The sequence below is a fragment of the Lampris incognitus genome, chromosome 8 (genome assembly GCF_029633865.1).
Source record: "Lampris incognitus isolate fLamInc1 chromosome 8, fLamInc1.hap2, whole genome shotgun sequence".
Classification (NCBI taxonomy): Eukaryota; Metazoa; Chordata; class Actinopteri; order Lampriformes; family Lampridae; genus Lampris; species Lampris incognitus.
The window spans coordinates 53,690,201-53,710,321 of record NC_079218.1 but is presented as its reverse complement, the minus strand read 5'-3'; the positions used below and the strand labels follow the sequence as shown (position 1 = coordinate 53,710,321).

Here is a 20,121-nt window from a genome sequence, read left to right as displayed (position 1 = left end):
ACTTTCTTCACTAAGTAACGGTTGCTAAGGTATGATTGGTCAAGGACCGCTCGGGGGAGGGGTTTTGCGAAAAGTCAATTGGGGAGAAAAAGAGAAAAAATTAAAGAAAACAAAAAAAAAAACAAACCCACATGTTCTCACGCTGCTACTCCCTGCTCTCCCTGCTTTACCGCCAAGAGCCTTCCTTTACGTGGCGTCACATGCAGTATACACATTTTGTGACAGTTTCATGGGAAGTTTAAACCACAAAGAGCTGAAAGGAAGTGGCGTGACGCTACGATGAAGACGCATATCCGAATAGCCATTCAACTTTTTACTCACATACTTATAACACGCTGGAAGATAGTGCAGATGTCTAGTCTATAGTACGGAGTATGTGATTTCAAACGCAACCATTCTGTGAATGCACACAGTTCAACGTATATCCGGAGTTGATTAAGTTTGATCACCAAAGATACAAGTTAAGAGTTAGAGATAACGTTTTCTAAATTTTCAGACTGTATTTCTAGAACGCCAGGCTCGTTGACACGTACCATGCGAGACTCGATTCGTATCGAAGTGAGTCTTTCGAGCAAGATTCGTTTGTTCATTTGGCTGACACCTACAGTCTCCAACGGTAAACGAACGCACCGCCACCCTCCGAATTCTTCCTGTTACGTTTCCCACGGCTGTGTTTTGGACGAAAACTGAGTAACCAGTATTTAGCAACTAGTTAAGCTGGTCAAGGAACGTCGTTCGTCCTCTGTGGGATTTTAGCGTTGACGGTTCGTGCAAGCAGGTAAAACGTATACTTTGAACATTTCACGTTAGCGGTTGCAGTTCTTTAGGCTAGCCAGTAAGCCACAATAGACGTCAGTTGAGCCATCTTCCAATGCTGGGCAGTCCACGGCACATCGCTTTAGCAGGATTTGTGCTTTCATTCCACAATGTATTGCTTTAACTGTAAAATGTCGCTCATAGTTGTGGCATTAAACGTATTTGTGTGTGTAGTTTCCAGCCGACATCGCGTTTGACTTGTCCGAAATGTGCCATTGTCCTCTGCTGCAGGCTAGCAGCAGCTAACGTTATAACATAGTAAAAGGGTTGTTGCTAACTATTACTGTTAAAAATGTAGGTCAGATCCTCATCTGTAATCCCATTTGAAGTACACAAACACAAATCCACACTACAATTTTAACACCTCTAATAAATCGTGTAACGAGGAATTGGGAAAGGGTTTTAGCGTTAGCTAAAACGACCCGGTTGTTCGACATGAGCATTTTCACTTCAAAATTGTTCCGTTTGTTAACACGACTGTAACTACAGCTTTCAATAATCAGGACACGTTGATTTCATTAAAGGATAGATAGTTCAACTAAGTGTGCGTTTTACTGCAGAAGTATGCTTCTGTGATTTTTTTTCTCAGTCTACCCATTAGTAATATATCCCAGGAGGCTTTGTGTGTCGTTGATGTCACTCATCCGGTCAGGTCTGGGGTTACTTGTCGATAGGCCCGGATGCTGTTGTAGGGCGCTACGAAATCTGCATTATTATTATTATTATTATTATTATTATTATTATTTTACCATTTTTCGTTTTCTCGTATTTACTATTTTTAGTTCGGATTTTTGTCTATCTTCTTTGTGAGAACGTTTGTATAATTAACTACAATAATAAAAACAAAAGGAAATGGCATTTGAGCGCATTTTAACTAAAGTGTGCGCATAAGAAATTAACAGCACAAAATAAAGATTATGATATATATTTATATATCTATATCGATATATCTATATCGATATATATATATATATATATATATATATATATATATATATATATATATATATATATATTATTTTTTTTTACCAGTGAGCACGTTCTCATTCCACAGCGTCATGCATCGACGCTCCTGCCCAAGTCGATATATGACGCACAAGGTATCTTCCCGTGTCTGGATAGAGACGCGTGGATTAGTGAGATTTACCAGCATGTTTAAAGGATGATTCCACCCCAAAACAACGCCGGGCTCAGTAATTAAAGTGCCACTCAATCATACAGATGATGGTGATATGCTTGAGCAAATTTACTCAGTGTGTATAGACTAAATTGTTTTTTGTTAGTACCACCCAAGGTTAATGCATCAAATGACGTCAAATACTTGGGAGGTGAAAAACTCAGGCACAAGGAGAGGAGGGGGGCAGGTATTTGGTGCTCATGGTTTTGAGTCTCAATCAATAGAGAGAAGGCCCTGTGTCCCCTGGAAAGGCGTAGCAGCCTTGCTGTTGTACGAGAAATTGTTTTGACACCAAAATAATCTCAATCTGAAAACCTTTTGGATGATTGTGATGATGTTTTCAAAATTTTTTTAGCATTTAGCCATAAATGTATGAACCAGGTGGCACGGTGGTGCAGTGGTTAGTGTAGTCGCCTCACAGCAAGAAGGTTCTGGGTTCAAGCCCCGGAGTAGTTCAACCTTGGGGGTCGTCCCGGGTCATTCCCTGTGTGGCGTTTATATGTTCTTCCTGTCTGTGTGGGCTTCCTCCGGGTGGTCCAGTTTCCTTCCTCAGTCCAAAGACATGTAGGTCAGGTGAATCGGCCATACTAAATTGCCCCTAGGTATGATGGTGTGTGTGTGTGTATGTGTTGGCCCTGTGTGATGGCCTGGTGGCCTGTCCAGGGTGTCTCCCCGCCTGCCGCCCAATGACTGTTGGGATAGGCTCCAGCATCCATGTGACTATGAGAGCAGTATAAGCTGTTCGGATAATGGATGGATGGATGTATGAACCAGAATACAGCACTGAAGAAATCTGCTGTCTGTATGGCTGCTGCAGTAGCTGGACAGATAGCTCCAGCGAGCAGGAGTAGAGAGTAGCCGGCTCCCGGAGCTGCTTAGAGCCTTCAGTGACTGGTTTTGCTTGTGTACAATCTATCCATGCTAACAGAAATGGTGTCCCTGTATGTGCATGATATTTTTCGTTTAATTAATAAACCTTAACAACAAATGCGAGCGAGCCATGGGAAAACTTTATTTTGTTTTTTGTTATTGTTTGTTAAGTTGTATGTTACTTTGTTTTTTGAGAGAGAGTGTGGGCATATTAGAGCATTATGGCTGTAGTGACATATCTAGACGGTTGTGTCCTTGTGCTTGTTGGTATATGTATTAACTGCAGGACAGGCTCTCTGAACAGGGACAGACAATTTTCCCAGCCAAAGTGGTTCAAATTTTAATAAGAAATATAGACCATCAATACTTCCTGGATGTGCATATTATGAGCGTTGGAATTTCCCTTTAACCTTAACCCTAAATGTAACTGTGTCTAACCTTAACCCTAAACTTAAAGACCACAGGGCTCCAGACTACATTTTTATATTGGTTGCACTGGTGCGCCCAAGTTTTTCATTTAGCGCATAATTTAGGTTTACCCAAATATTTTCACTGCTGCTTTTACCGCTGCAATAATACAGTTCTAAAATACGGTTAACTCCACCAATGATGTCAGGTCTGAGCTCGGCCTATTTTCCTTGACGGAAAAAAAAATCAATAGTTGTCTTCACTTTGAATTACTGGTATGTTTTACTGAGGAGTACAGGGCACGGTCTCACACATACACACACATGCCTTATTTTTTCCCATGAAGACCCGCCCTACTCTGCCTCTGATTGGCTAGTACTTGTTGCCTTTGTTGGTTAGATTGGTTTGGTTTAGGCACAAGGAGTGAGATAGTTAGGGTGAGAACATCAGATGGTTAGGGTGAGAACATCAGATGGTTAGGGTGAGAACATCAACTAACTGGTTAGGGTGACAACATCAACTGGTTAGGGTGAGAACATCAGATGAAGCCTGATGAAGCCAAATGGTTAGGGTGAGAGCCTGATGAACATCAAAAAGCCTGATGAACATTAAATGGTTAGGGTGAAAACATCAAATGGTTAGGGTGAGAACATCAAATGGTTAGAGTGAGAGAACATCAAATGGTTAGGGTGAGAACATCAGATGAAGCCTGATGAAGTCAAATGGTTAGGGTGAGAGCCTGATGAACATCGAAGGGCCTGATGAACATCAGATGGTTAGGGTGAGAACATCAAATGGTCAGGGTGAGAATATCAGATGAAGCCTGAAGCTCTTTACTAGGGTGAGAACATCAGATGGTTAGGGTGAGAACGTCAGATAGAGTGAGAACATCAGATGGTTAGGGTGAGAACATCAAATGGTTAGGGTGAGAACATCAGGGTCAGAGTAGATCAGAGGGGCAGAGTAGGATGCAGTAGGATGTCTTTGCAGAAAAAGGGTGGGAAAAATAACGCTACACGCACGCGCGCGCGCGCGCGCACACACACACACACACACCTGCTAAATTTCAGGCACACTGGTGGTGACCAATGAAAATGTTTATAGTTGCACTTGACAGATTTTTGGCTGCATGTGCGACCAAAACGTCCACACCCTGAAGCCCTTTACTGCATGAAATGAAAAATGATTCCCCCCCCTACATTTTACCCCTTTTATCAGCACAAAGTTCTCATTTGTCTTCTATTAATGCCTCAAAATTCACATAAAAACATTACCCTTTTTAGTGCATCTTGTTTTTTTTTTCCTGCTTGAAAAAGGCATCAAATTCATAGTTAAAACACTGTACATTTGGGTGGCATCAATAAGAATAGCCAGTAGTAATTTGAATTGAATTTCCTCACCTTCTAAATATCAAAATATGCACGTCCGCACTGTACAATATCAAGGACAGTTGCATCTTCAGCTGTTCACATCCAAAAACAATTTTTCCTGAACCCCAAAAATCTGGCTACGAAAACAATGGTTGGAATTCATTCACTTTGAGGAGAAAAGTATTTATGAAAGTTCTCACCTGTGCAACTGACATTATAGTGTGGACTACTATTTTTGTCATGATAGGCTTTGTTAGATTTTTTTTTCCCCTGGAAAGAAATTGTAATCCCATTGCTATACAAGGTGAACCAACCTAGGACAGAGATTGTCTGTGCCAGCTAAAAATCTTAAGCATCCAACATCATGGCAAGCCTATAATGTATCCATAACTGCATTATAGGTAACTACAAATGCATTATGGCAAGTCATAATTACAATGTGGCCAGTCAGAATGATGTATAAAGACATCTGTAATTACATTTTGACTAGTCAAAATATCTTTAAAAATATCTGTAGTGTCTGTAATCTGTAATCTCGTCAGACATTCTGAATTCAGTTCAATTCAATTCAGTTCAATTCAATTCAATTCAATTTTATTGTCATTAAAAACAATGTGCAGGCACATGTTAAAAATGAAATGAGGGCTGTGACTTCACCAAATAGTGCAAGACAGACACAGACAAACACAGTATAAGATATACACACATGAAGACCAAAAGCTAAAAATAAGTTAAAAAAGAGCTGGAGTACAAAATATTTAAAAATATCTACAGACATTCAGTGGGTAGCCAGGTTCAGGTGGGCAACAGCTTGTGGAAAGAAGCTATTTTTAAGCCTGGTAGTGCGGGCTCTGAGGCTCCTGTAGCGCCTCCCAGAGCGCAGGGGGGAGAACAGTCCATGGTCGGGGTGGGTAGGATCTCTGCTGATGCTCAGACCCCTTTGAAGGCAGCGTTTGTGATAAATGTCTTTTATGGCTGGGAGTTGGGTACCGGTGATATGCTGGGCTGCCTTGACGATCCGCTGCAGAGCTTTCTGGTCTACTGAGGTGCAGTTGCCGTACCACACTGAGATGCAGATGGTCAGGATGCTCTCTATGGTGCAGTGGTAGAAGTTGGTGAGAATTTTGGGGGGTAGACGGGCGCTCCTCGGCCTCCTCAGGAAATGCAGGTGTTGTTGGGCCTTTTTCACAAGGGCCTGGGTGTTTAATGTCCACGAAAGGTCCTCGCTGATGTGGACTCCAAGGAATTTAAAGCTGGAAACACGCTCCACTTCCACCTCATTGATGTGTATGGGGGAGTGGCTGCAGCTTCTAGACCTCCTGAAGTCCACAATCAGCTCCTTTGTCTTCTGCACATTAAGGTCAAGATTGTTGGTAGTACACCATGATGCGAGGCAATCTTGTCTCTGTAGGCCATCTCGTCATTGTTGGTGATATGGCCAATGACTTAACTATAACATTTGAGGGGTGAGTTGGCAGGCAGTCGGGGGTGAAGAGGGATAAAAGGAGGGAGCTCAGAACACAGCCTTGAGGGGCACCTGTGCTGAGGGTCAGGGTGGAGGAGGAGTGGTCACCTAACCTAACAGACTGAGGTCTGTTGGTCAGGAAGTCCAGGATCCAGTTACAGAGGGAGGGGTTGAGGCCAAGGGAGAGGAGTTTGGTGGTTAGTTTGGCGGGGATGATAGTGTTGAAGGCAGAGCTGTAATCTATAAACAGCATCCGGATGTATGTGTTGTTAAGTTCAAGGTGGGTCAGAGCAATGTGTAGGGCAGTGGCAATGGCATCCTCAGTAGACCTTTTGGGACGGTAGGCGAACTGATGTGGGTCGAATGTGGGGGGATAATGTTTTGATGTGAGCCAGAACCAGTCTTTCAAAGCACTTCATGGCAATGGGGGTGAGTGCTATGGGTCGGTAGTCATTCGGACATGTGGATGTTGGTTTCTTGGAGACAGGAATGATAGAGGTGGTCTTAAAGCATGCCGGGACTTTAGATTGGGACAGTGAGAGGTTAAATACAGGTGTGAAGACCTCAGCCAGCTGGTCGGCACATTCCCGGTAGACCCAACCCGGTATGCCGTCTGGTCCGGCAGTCTTCCGTGTGTTCACTCTGCGCAGTGATTCTCTGACCTCTGCGACTGATAGAGTGAGCACCTGGTTTTCTGGGTGGCTGGGGATTTTTGTGGCTGGGTCAGTATTGTCCTTGTCGAAGCGGGGATAGAAATTATTTAGCTTGTCTGGCAGGGAGGCATCATGGACAGCGGGACCGCGATTAGAGCTTTTATAGTCTGTGATAGACTGAATGCCTTGCCACATTCGCCGAGGATCAGAGTTATTGTGAAAGTGGTCCTCTGTTCGTAGGGAATATATATGTTTGGCTGTACTGATGCCCTTTTTGAGGTTTGATCTGGCTGCGCTGTAGGCCTCACAGTTACCTGACTTGAATGCTGCATCCCGGACTTTCAGCAGTTGCCGGACCTCACTGGTCATCCAGGGTTTCTGGTTTGGAAAGGTGCGGACTGATTTTTTTGTTGTGACACTCTCAGTGCAAAAGTTAATGTAGGCTAGTATGGCAGATGTCTGTTCATTAATGTCTGTATGGAAGCCATGGGTAGCTGAATGTGCAAAAATACTCCAGTCTGTGTTTTCAAAACAGTCCTGGAGTTCAGAGACTGCTCCTTCTGGCCGGACAGTTATTGTCTTTGCTGCTGGCTTGATCCGTTTTATTAGGGGTTTGTAGGCTGGGACCAGGAACAGGCAGAGGTGGTCAGAATGCCCCAGATGAGGACAGGGAGTAGCTTTGTATGAGTCCTTGATGTTTGTATGGAGATGGTCCAGGGTGTTTTGTCCCCTAGTGGGGCATGAGACATGCTGATGGAATTTGGGCAATACAGCCCTGAGGTTAGCCTGATTAAAGTCACCACCTATGATAAAGGCATTGTCCGGGTGTTTGGTCTGTTGTCTGCTGATGGCACATTGTAGCTGCTTAGTGCTACCTTAGCATTAGCATGTGGGGGGATGTATACAGCGGCAATGGTAATGGCCGTTAGCTCCCTGGGCAGGTAAAAAGGCCTGCACTGAATCATAAAGAGCTCGAGATCAGCAGAGCAGTGCCTTTCGACGATCTTTATATTGTTGCACCAAGAGTTATTGACATAAATACTCAAACCTCCTCCGCGGATCTTGCCGGAGTCCGCTGTCCTGTCGGCACGGAAGGCTGTGCGGCCCGCTAGCTCGACTGCCGAGTCGGCTATGTTGCTGTTGAGCCAAGTCTCCGTAAACATCAGCAGACAGCAGTTCTGCAGCCTTTTCTGAGAGGACAGCCTGAGTCTTAGCTAGCTAACGACCGGACATTAGCCATGAAGGTGCTGGGGAGGGAAACTTTGAAGGGAACGCTAGTTAGCTTAGCATGTAGCCCGCCACGTTTTCCCCTCTTTTGTTTACGTTGCCGACAGGGGCAGCGTTTCCACTGCGAGACCGGTGAGCGGATAATATCGATGGGGAAATTGTCCATGATGGTGGAGGGAAGTGAGTAATCCGTTCTGAGGTTTAAAAGTTCCTGACGGTTGTAGAAGAGCGCATGACCTACACTTGTAAGTAAACTTAAAACTAACGTATAAATAACAAAGAAAACACAACACACGAATGGTGTGGGAGTTATTTGTAATTCTCTTCTGACTAGTCAAAATGATATTTTAAGATATCACAGTTCAAATTGGTGGCACAGTGGTTAGCGTGGTCCGCTCACAGCAAGAAGGTCCTGGGTTCGAGCCCCGGGGTCTAACCTTGGGGGTCATCCCGGGTCGTCCTCTGTGTGGAGTTTGCATGTTCTTCCCGTGTCTGCGTGGGTTTCCTCCGGGTGCTCTGATTTCCTCCCACAGTCCAAAGACATGTAGGTCAGGTGAATCGGCCGTACTAAATTGCCCCTAGGTATGAATGTGTGTGTGTGTGTGTGTGTGTGTGTGTGTGTGTGTGTGTGTGTGTGTGTGTGTGAGCCCTGTGTGATGGACTGGCGGCCTGTCCAGGGTGTCTCCCCGCCTGCCACCACTGCTGGAATAGACTCCAGCATCCCCGTGACCCTGAGAGCAGGATAAGCAGTTCAGATAATGAATGGATGGATGAACAGTTCAAATTATCACTTGTGAAATCTGTTTTGTATGGCATTACTAATATGAGGCTTCGTAGTGGATATTCGTATGGATTACAGTTCCTCTGGGTCCATGAATTAAATAATAATGATAATAATGATAATAATAACAATAATACATTTTATTTGTAGTAGCCTTTCAGAGCACTCAAGGACACCTTACAGAACATAGTTAAAAATAAACAAAAGACAAGCAGCACTGTATCAGACAGTATAAAATAAAAACAAAGCAGGGTAGACAATAAAAAGTTAATACAACAGATAAGTATAAAATCCTCTGCACAAAACTCAATGACGTGTGGATCAGACTGAATATGCCAGTTTGAAAAGGTACATTTTGAGATGGGATTTGAAGGTTGAAAGCGAGTCAATGTTATGGCTGTCTTGTGGGAGAGTTCCATAGGCGGGGGGCAGAATGACTGAAGGCTCTAGACCCCATGGTAGTCAAGCAGGCGAATGGTGTAGTGAGTTGGAGATCAGAAGAGGCTCTGAGAGTGCGGGAGGGCATGTGGATATGAAGGAGTTCAGAAAGATATGAAGGAGCTAGGTTATTAAGGGCCTTAAAGGTGAGAAGCAGTATCTTGAAGTCAATACGGTATTTAACAGGGAGCCAATGGAGTTCCTGAAGAACAGGAGTGATATGATCTATGGAAGGAGTTTTGGTAGTGATATGGGCAGTTGAATTCTGGACCAATTGAATTTTATGAAGACACTTGAGGCTTGAGGAGAAGACCGAAGAGGATAGAATTGCAGTAGTTAATATGGGATGCAACCAGGGTGTGAATGAGTATGGCGGTGCTGCTGGGTCTAAATGACGGACGAAGATGATTAATATTGCGTAGGTGGAAGTATGCAGACCGAGTAACATTGTTGATGTGAGCTTCAAAAGATAATGTGCTGTCCAAGATGACACATAGACTTTTAACCTGAGGCAATGGAGGAACTATATAGAATTGTCAGTAGTTAGGGGAAAACTATCAGGTTTAGCCAAAGTAGATTTAGTACCTACTAAGAGGACCTCAGTTTTATCACTATTAAGTTTGAGGAATTGGTATGAAAACCAGGATTTAATTTCTAGTAAGCAGTCAGAAAGGGAAGTGGGTGGAAGAGTGGAGGTAGGCTTGGTGGATAGATAAAACGGGGTGTCATCCATGTAGCAGTGAAATTGAATGCCAGATTTCCTGAAAATGTGGCCAAGAGGTAATAGGTAAATAATAAATGACAAATAAATGATCATATAAAATTCATTTGAAGAAGAGAATGTAATTTTTGTATAATGTAGTGATGTTCTTTTTTTTTCATTATTCAGTTGAAAAATGCAAAATTGCTTGGAGTCTGATTTTCACAGTAAAGGCTCTGTTGTGTCTTGCCCCCGACTTCTAAAGGGAGAGCAACAATAGCTAGAAATGGCAGCTCAGTTGTCTTTCACTGAGCTTTAGCATATGTTTGCTCAGCTTGTGGTCTAGTGGTTAAATGTATGTAGGTGATGTGCAGGCTTATTTTGAAGAAATGTAGGTAGGGTGGGGCAATATATTGCTATTATATCAGTATCGTGATATATGACTAGTGGCACGGTGGCGCAGTGGTTAGCACGGTCGCCTCACAGCAAGCAGGTTCTGGGTTCAAGACCCAGGGTAGTCCAACCTTGGGGGTCGTCGTGGGTCATCCTCTGTGTGGAGTTTGCATGTTTTCCCCTTGTCTGCGTGGGTTTCCTCCGGGTGCTCCGGTTTTCTCCCACAGTCCAAAGACATGTAGGTCTGGTGAATCAGCCATCCTAAATTGCCCCTAGGTGTGAATGTGTGTGTGTGTGTGTGTATTTTAGGCCTTTGTGATGGCCTGGCGGTCTTTCCAGGGTGTCTCCCCACCTGCTGCCCAATGACTGCTGGGATAGGCTCCAGCATACCCACGACCCCGTGATGGGAGGAGGTGGTGGCGGGCCTGCTTGTCACCGAGAGCTAGGAGAAGAAGGGTGATGATGTTATCATCCTCCTTCTCCTGGCTCTCGGTGATGACAAGTGACAGGACAGGACAAGTTAAGAACCATATTTATAATCTTCCATCACTTTATCCAGGTTAAATTTCATCATTTTTGGAGAATAAAAAATTCAAACACCAGACGGTACACATGGGTAAAGGTTTCAGGGAACAGGGTCATTATTGCCAGGGTAGACAGATGTATATCACCAGACACCTTAACACCAGGTTAGTCAGGAGCAACATATTTACAGCTGGTTTTACAGATAACCACTTAGTCAATTATTGTATTGTCTTGAAAATATGCTTGAAAATACACTTGAAAAAAGTGGACTATGATGTTTGTGGATGACATTGTGATCTGTAGCAAGAGTAGGGTGCAGTTTGAGGGGAGCCTGGAGAGGTGGAGGTATGCATTGGAGAGAAGAGAAATGAAAGTCAGTAGGAGCAAGATGGAATACATATGCGTGAATGAGAGGGAGGTCAGTGAAATGGTGACGACGCAAGGAGTGGAGGTGACGAAGGCATATGAGTTTAAATACTTGGGGTCAACTGTCCAAAGTAACAGGAAGTGCAGAAAAGTGGTGAAGAAGAGAGTGCAGGCAGGGTGGAGTGGGTGGAGAAGAGTGTCAGGAGTGATTTGTGACAGAAGAGTACCAGCAACAGTCAAAGGGAAGGTTTACAAGATGGTTGTGAGACCAGCTGTGTTATATGGTTTGGAGACAGTTGCACTGACGAAAAGACAGGAGGCGGAGCTGGAGGTGGCAGAGTTGAAGATGCTGAGATTTTCATTGAGAGTGATGAAGGATTAGGAACGAGTGTATTAGAGGGGCAACTCAGGTTGGATGGATGTTGGAAGGATGCTGAATGTGGAGCTGCAAGGGAAGAAGAAAAGAGGAAGGCCAAAGAGGAGGTTTATGGATGTGGTGACGGAGGACATGCAGGTGGCTGGTGTGACAGGTAGATGCAAAGGACAGGAAGAGATGGAAACGGATGATCCGCTGTGGCGTCCCCTAACAGGGGCAGCCAAAAGTAGTAGTAGTCTTGAAAATACGCATATCAACTCTTCTGACACTCCTGCCACATACTGAATCCCCACTGGTTTTCGCTTAGGCAGCTGTTATCCTTCTCCTTTCTTCAATCAGCTGGTGCACTGTTTGGGCATCTTCCTGACTTTGACAAACACACTGCTTTTCATGAAACATTACATTACATTTTATCACAAAAATGTCCATAATACCAAGAGAGAAGAGCATGTGGATGGTTTGGACTGGAGAATATTGAGGCATAGCTTATTTCATCTTGCCTACTTAATCGAATTGTGCTTCTCTATCTTCATAGATGTAGCTTGTCTCATGCTAGTGCTTCTTTTTTGAACATGAAAACAAATATGAGTGTGTCCTGGTGTTTCTTATTCTAGTGCCTGAGTCATATCACATATAGGCTTTGACTTTTCTGTAAAGCTAGAATGTTTTTCTCTTTCACAGATTTTAAGGCCAGTAATCATGACGGACTCCAAATATTTCACAACAAACAAAAAAGGTGAGTAAGAACTGTTGGTGTACCATTATTAAAATCAGGCAAGAAAATTTTGACTTTCCTTCTTGACCATCCAGTGGCTACTTATCTTTATGCCAGGGCACAGTTGTTTTTAATGAACAAAAAGAAGATAAGAGTTAATCAAGAAGGTTTTTTTTTTTCAATTTTTGAGTTGTGCTTGAGATAGTGTCATGGACACTTTGAATTTTGAGTGTTAACACCATTTTACTTCATCATACCCTTGTCTCAGGGGCAGAATAGTTAGCAAAAAATACACTTGGTTAAATCACCATTTTACCTTAATTGCCAATAACTGCTTTCTGAAGGACTCTGCTCATTCGGATGTCATCTGTAAAAGGCTTGATCGCATGATGGCTTAATGATGAATAGTCTCTCTTCAGAAAAGAATCTGGCTTCATTTTCAAGTGCACATATAATTGCAACTTCTATTGATCTGAAAATTTAATCTGGTTGTACATCCTGATCTTGGTACACTTCTAAAAGTAATTGACTCTAATGGCAACAGAGACAAAATGAGGAGCGGGTAAGATTTTGGCAAGGCTGTTTTTACGCTCGGTGAAATAATACCCCAAGCTTGAAGAAACACCAAATCCACTCTAGTGACACACCATGACCTCTACTATCAACTTCTAAAGTTCATTTGAGGCAAATCACTCTCATTTTGTCCCTGTTGCCTTTTTAAAAAACATTTTTTATTTCCCCTTTTCTCCCAATTTAGTGGCCAATCGATCCCCATTTTATTTCAAACACCCACCCTCGTACTGCGTGCATTCGCCAACTGCATCTCTCCGGCCGGCAGTCTCAAAGGAGACGCCTCGCCACTTTCGTGACAAGGCGACTCCAGGCTGAACCACTGTTTTTTCTGACACACCCAGAGACGCATTCATGTGACGAACACAAGCCGACTCCACCCCCCTCCCGAAGACAGCGTTGCCAATATCGCTGCTTCGTCGAGTCCGGCCATAGTCGGATCTGACGAGACCGGGGCGCGAACCCCAGTCCCCAGTGGGCAACTGCATTGACACAAAGCCAATGCTTAGACCGCTACACCACCGCGGACTATTCCCTGTTGCCCTTTGATTCACATTCTTTTTAGGTTTGATAGCAGAAGTCAGGATCTGCTTATGAGCTTGCATTGCAATATGGGGAGTGCTATTTCAGTCTAATAACAAGAACTTTTAATAAGGATCATTTCAAAGCATTAGGCAGTTTCGCAGTTCTACAACTTTTTTTTACATTACTTTTGTTGATCAATGATGAATGTGTTTAGCAGCGTAAAATAATTCATACGTTTGGGTGTCTGGGTATCATGGCAGTTTATTCCGTTGCCTACCAACACAGGGATCGCTGGTTCAAATCCGCGTGTTACCTCCGGCTTGGTCGGGTGTCCCTACAGACATAATTGGCTGTGTCTCTGGGTGGGAAGCCGGATGTGGGTATGTGTCCTGGTCGCTGCACTAGCGCCTCCTCTGGTTGGTCAGAGTGACTGTTCAGGGCGGGAGGGGGAACTGAGGGGAATAACGTGATCCTCCCATGTGCTACGTGCCCCTGGCAAAACTCCTCTCTGTCAGGTGAAAAGAAGCGGCTGGTGACTCCACATGTATCGGAGGAGGCATGTGGTAGTCTGCAGCCCTCCCTGGATCGGCAGAGGGGTGGAGCAGCAACCGGGACAGCTCTGAAGAGTGGGGTAATTGGCCAAGTACAATTGGGGAGAAAAGGGGAAAAAGCCAAAAAAAAAATTATACCTTTTATTTTACAGTAAATATTAAAGAAAAGCTCAATTAATCAATACTAAAATAAATACCAAAACTTTACAAATAAATATTCATTTAAAAATGTGGCTGGTCTTTTTCTTTATTTATTCATTCTTTAATGAGTGGTTAGTAAATTTTATATATCCACCAGCCATTGTAGCTGGTTGACCAAAAACAAAATTTTCCACCCTGGTGAGAAAGTTCTATTGTTGGAGTGCAGGATCTGTATAATTTTTCCTCAACTGTTTTTTTTTTGGACATTGAAGAACTACCAGACAGGTAACTTGTCTCACATAACAAACTACAATTTTTACAATTTCTAGGTGAATCGATAACTATATTTTACTGGAAAGGCTATGGCAGCATTTTAAATTATAAGGTGTACAAATAATTCATTGCTTGATAAATGAATGGGGTTGAGCTCCAGGTGCCCACAAGGCCTTTTTTATGATGAGGTCTAAGGTGAGATGTACTTTCATGTAATAACAACAACAACAACAACAACAATAATAATAATAATAATAATAATGAGGCAACTACCATCTACGCCAAACGAGTGAAACAGAAGGCAAAACACCACGGCCAGCAGCAACTGGGAAAAACCTGTGAGAACAAAGCAATGCACGGGAAATATCCAAAAAGAATGAAAGACGCAGACGTGGACCAACAACAGACACACCAGTGGCTGAGGAGCACTGGACTGAAAGCAGAGACAGAGGGCCTGATAATCGCTGCACAAGACCAGAGCCTGGCAACCAGATCCTGTCACCATCGCATCATCGAAGATGGAACAGACCCAAAATGCAGAATCTGTGGAATGTATGAAGAAACCATCGACCACATTGTCTCAGGCTGCCCGGAACTGGCAAAGACCGAGTACGTACACAGGCACAACAAGGCAGCAGCATACCTGCACTGGAAGATCTGCAGGAGTTACAAGATCAATACGGCTGAGAAGTGGTACGAACATCAGCCAAAAACGGTCACTGAAAACAATGACGTCAACCATCTTCTGGGACATGCCCATCCACACTGACGGAGAGATAAAAGCCAACAAGCCCGACATCGTTATCAAGGACAGGAAGGAAAAGAGGTGCATGCTCATCGACATGGCAATACCAGCCGAAAAAAACACCTCAGTGAAAGTCACAGAGAAGCTGTCCAAGTACAAAGATCTGGAGATTGAAATCAACAGGATGTGGGGAATGAAGACCGAAACAACACCAGTGGTCATCGGCGCTCTAGGATTCATGAAGAAGCGAATGGAAAAGTTAACCAACTGTATCCCAGGAAACATCAACATCCATGCAGTCCAGAAGATTGCCCTACTCAGAACAGCCAACATATTACAACAAGTACTGTCAATCAAGTGACATCTGCCCTATAGTGCCTCAGGTCCATAGTTTGGACCCGGCTCTACAGGATGTAAAACAGGAAACATGAAAGAAATAATAATAATAATGATAATAATAATAATAAATTATATAACACTTTTCTTAACAATGTTACAAAGTGCTTTACCAAAATAAAATAAAATCAGACAAGGAAAAAATGAGAATTAGACAAAAGGACATGAGCAAAGGAGGTAACAAGAGAGAATTCCACAGCATGGGGGCTCTACAGCAAAAGCTCGATCACCCTTTATTTCAAACCGTGACCTGAGAATAACCAGCAGGGCTCCATCTGCAGATCTTAATGGTCGAGAGGGCGTATACCAGGTCAGGAAATCAGAAATGTATTTAGGAGCAAGACCGTTTAAGGTCTTAAAAGTGAACAATACATTTTTAAAATCAATTCAAAATCTAACAGGGAGCCAGTGTAGGGAGGCAAGCACAGAAGCGATGTGGTTATGCCTCTTTATTCCGGTAATGATTCGAGCAGCAGTGTTGTTGTACCACCTGCAGATGGTGGAGAGAACCCTGGCTGATACCCAAGTAAAGTGCTTTGCAATAATCAAGCCGAGAATGAATAAAAGTATGTAGACCTTTTTGTAGGTCAGCAATTGATAAAAATGACCCAATTTTAGGGATTACCTTGAGTGGGGAAAAAACATGACTGAACAACATGTTCGATTTGATTATCAAAACAGAGGTTAGCATCGAGTATTACCCCTAGATTCCTAGCAGCCTGCTTAAGACTATTTGACAGACCAGCAAGATTAGTACCAAAAGGGCTGATGGAGTTTGGGGGACTGAACAGAACGACCTCAGACTTATCATCACTAAATTTAAGAAATTTTGGGGCATCCAGGATTTAATATCAGAGGCAAGTTGAGAGATTTGCTAGGCTGCTAGGATCTGTGGGTTTTAGTGGCATGTATAACTGAATGTTGTCATCATAAAAATGGTTAAGCACATCATGGTTTTGAATAACCTGGCTAAGAGGCAGCATGTATATAGAAAACAGAAGGGGGGGGCAGAGGACAGATGAAATGGTGGAGAACAGCTTGTGCAGGCTGGGGGCACTGAAAATCTTGTGCCCATGGTAGGTAGTTTTGAGCAAAGTTGTGTGGTGCAGCTGATGTTGTCGGTTGAAAAACAAACAAAAAAAATCTCAGTATTTTCTGGTATTCAAATTCTGCTGTATCAGAATCAGAATCATGTTAATTGGCCATGTAGGTTTGCACATACATGGAATTTGACTCCGGTTTCGTGGCTCTCTCAGTGTACTTAACAGAATAACAATACTACAACACAACAATATCCCTCTTTTAGCCCCCCTTCCCGTCCACCCCTGTATGTCTGTGTTGTTTATCTGTCGTCTTGTTTCACCCTGTTTATTGTAAAGTGACTTTGAGTATTAGAAAAGCGCTATATAAGATTGATTTATTGTTATTATTAACAATCTTCAGACATATACACAAGGACTGACTATATACAGGTGAAATAAGAGGTGATAAAGTGCAATGGTGCAGAGAATATATCAGAGATGCTGAAATAGATTGTTAGACGGTTACTTACATACATGCCTGAGATAGATATTAAAAAGGTTAGGAAGGTTTACCTCTGTTTGATTGAAAGGTTAACACTTTTTTAATGACAAAGTATCGAGCAGACATATTGCTGAGTAGCTCGGATTATCATTAATGTGGGACGTTCTTTTCAGGTGAGATCTTTGAGCTGAAGGCAGAACTGAACAATGAGAAAAAAGAGAAGCGAAAGGAGGCAGTAAAGAAGGTCATTGCTGCCATGACTGTGGGCAAGGATGTGAGGTACAGCCAAAAAAATTGTACAAATTTACATTGTGTACATGTAAAATTTTTGTCATCTCTTCGTTCTGTTGCTTTCCTTGGGACTAGGGATGCTCCGATTGATCGGCCGCCAATAGTTTTCGGCTGGCATTCATTGTAAATAGTTTGATCAGCGCTCTCTATAAAGGCCAATCAGAAGAGCCAAACAGATGACACAAAATTTGTGAGACGTTTCTCTGTGCGGCAAAATAAGCTCGCTAAACTAGCTTTATTGCTCTGGCAGTTCTATAAGGTGTCCAAAAAAGACAATACATAAAATCGCTATATGCGATGTATATGTGTGTTATGCAGAAATCCTTCGCGGTGGAACACGACAACAATATTTTAATACCACGAACCTCATTAGACACTGGAGAATTCCTTTCATCAAAGATAATGGCAAGTATGAAAGGCAAGCAAAGTCAGTAAAGCGAGTTAACCCATTAGTAACTCAGTAGTTTGTCACTCAGTTGTCAGGGAGACATTTAAACAGCAGGATCCCTATAGCAGTGACAGTAAGAAGTCAAAAGAAATATCAGCCAAGATAATGGAATTCACTGGCCTTGGTCAGCAGCCTCTTTCTGTAGTGGAAGATGAAGGGTTCCGATGACTTATTACCTACTTGGATCCATGCTATATTGTTCCACGCAATATCTTTCCAGGGTGTAAATATTTCATGCATGTGTAGTGAACCCAGGCATTCAAGTTTGGATTCTTCCAGAAACTCATCCATTGTTATCTGTCCATTATCCAAACTGCTTATCCTGCTCTCAGGGTCATGGGGAACTACATTCTGGTTTAATCTGAGGTTCTGCTTGTGTGTACACAAGGGCAAACTCACACACAAGTGGCCCCCCGTTCACCTCATATAAAGGTGTCAACTTGACATTAACCAGACATGGTTATCAGATTCACATGGACCACTTAACAACCTGTCCAGGTCATCATCACCATTGATCACATGAACAAGATTTAATCTCATTCCCACACAAGACAGGAACTCTAACCTCACCATATGATGGAGACAGGACAATGACTTGAATTGGTTAACTCTCTCTCTCTCTCTCTCTCTCTCTCTCTCTCTCTCTCTCTCTCTCTCTCTCTCTCTCTCTCTCTCTCTCTCTCTCTCTCTCTCTCTCTCTCTCTCTCTAATGTTATAATCATGAATTACTTTTGAACTTTACAGGAAAGAAGGACAAATTTTATTGGGAGACCTTCTTGGTCCTCCAACCTCTCTCTTTCGCATACACACACGCACGCACGCACGCACGCACGCACGCACGCACGCACGCACACACACACACACACACACACACACAAACACGCACACAAACACATCCAACCCCCCTTATTGGAGCCATTGCCAAATGCTTGTAATCTTATCTAAGGTCTGTTGATGCATGCTCAATGATCCAGGTAAGGAAATAAATCCCAGAAAGTTGAATCAGTTCATCTGGACATAAAATTTAGTGGGAGAAACTCATCTCTCATCTAAATGTCTTCATCACTCTCAGCTGACCGCAGGTATCCCTAACCTTATAAACAGCACAGTTGCATAACAACCGAAACCAACATTCAGTTTCATGTGTAAATTGCGGTGTTCATTAATTAAAGTTCCAATAGCCATGTGTACTATTCACAGAGGATTGGGGAATAGTTGTAATCACAGTATGGAACCAAATGAACTACCTGAGATTCAGCCTCAGATGCATGCAGAGTGGGATTTCACCTAAGAGCCTGCAAATTAAATCTTCTGTAAAGGGGCACTGAGTTAGCAAGATCCTCCGGAAGGCACAGAGCCAGGTGTTGAACGAACAGGTGACACAAACTACATTAAGTTCACCAGGGAGGATGTGAAAAATGACAGGTTAGCCTTAGAATGTGAAATTGCAATTGATGATGGTGGACATTTGGTTTTTGATCTCATCTCATCTCGTCATCAGCTGCTTCTCCGGGGTCCGGTCGCAGTGGCAGCAAGCTAAGTAGGGCACTCCAGACGTCCTTCTCCCCAGCAACACCCTCCAAGTCCTCCTGGGAGTCCCAAGATGTTCCCAAGCCAGATTGGACATGTAGTCTCCTCCCAGTTGGCCATGCCCAGTAAACTTCCAAAGGAAGGTGCCCAGGAGGCATCCTAATCAGATGCCTGACCACCACAACTGGCTCCTTTCGACACGAAGGAGCAGCAGCTCTACTCTGAGCTCCCTCCAGATGTCTGAGCTCCTCACCCTATCTCTAAGGCAGAGCCCAGACACCCTACGGAGGAAACTCATTTCAGCTGCTTGTATCTGCGATCTCACCCTTTCGGTCACTACCCAAAGTTCATGGGCATAGGTGAGGGCTGGAACGAAGATTGACTGGTAAATTGAGAGCTTTGCCTTCTGGCTCAGCTCCCTCTTCACCACAACGGCCCGGTACAACGTCCGCATTACTGCTGATGCTGCACCAATCCGCCTGTCAATCTCCCGTGCCATCCTACCATCACTCGTGAACAAGACCCCAAGATACTTGAACTCCTTCACTTGAGGCAACAACTCATCCCCAACTCGGAGGGAGCAGTCCACCATTTTCTGGTAGAGAACCATGGTCGTAGACTTGGAGGTGCTGACTCTCATCCCGGCCATTTCACACTTAGCTGCAAACCACCACAGTCCGTGCTGGAAGTCGCGTTCTGATGAAGCCAACAAAACCACATCATCTGCAAAGAGCAGAGATGCAATTCTGAGGTTCCCAAAATGGACATCATCCTCACCTTGGCTGCACCTTGAGATCCTGTCCATGAATATCACAAACAGAATTGGAGACAATGAACAACCTTGTCC

General features: G+C 43.5%; 1 protein-coding gene across 2 annotated transcripts in view; it reads left to right on the top strand.

Annotated features, from left to right (window-relative positions):
* The first annotated feature begins 628 nt into the window (after nucleotides 1–628).
* LOC130117335 (AP-1 complex subunit beta-1) overlaps nucleotides 629–20,121 on the top strand; it is a 111,707-nt gene continuing 92,214 nt past the window's right edge. For both annotated transcript variants that reach the window (XM_056285551.1, XM_056285550.1), the window contains exons 1-3: nucleotides 629–778; nucleotides 12,247–12,301; nucleotides 17,179–17,284. In XM_056285551.1, coding sequence (XP_056141526.1) covers nucleotides 12,265–12,301; nucleotides 17,179–17,284 — 143 coding nt within the window. In that variant the 5' untranslated portion in view covers nucleotides 629–778; nucleotides 12,247–12,264. The remainder of the gene's footprint in view (nucleotides 779–12,246; nucleotides 12,302–17,178; nucleotides 17,285–20,121) is intronic.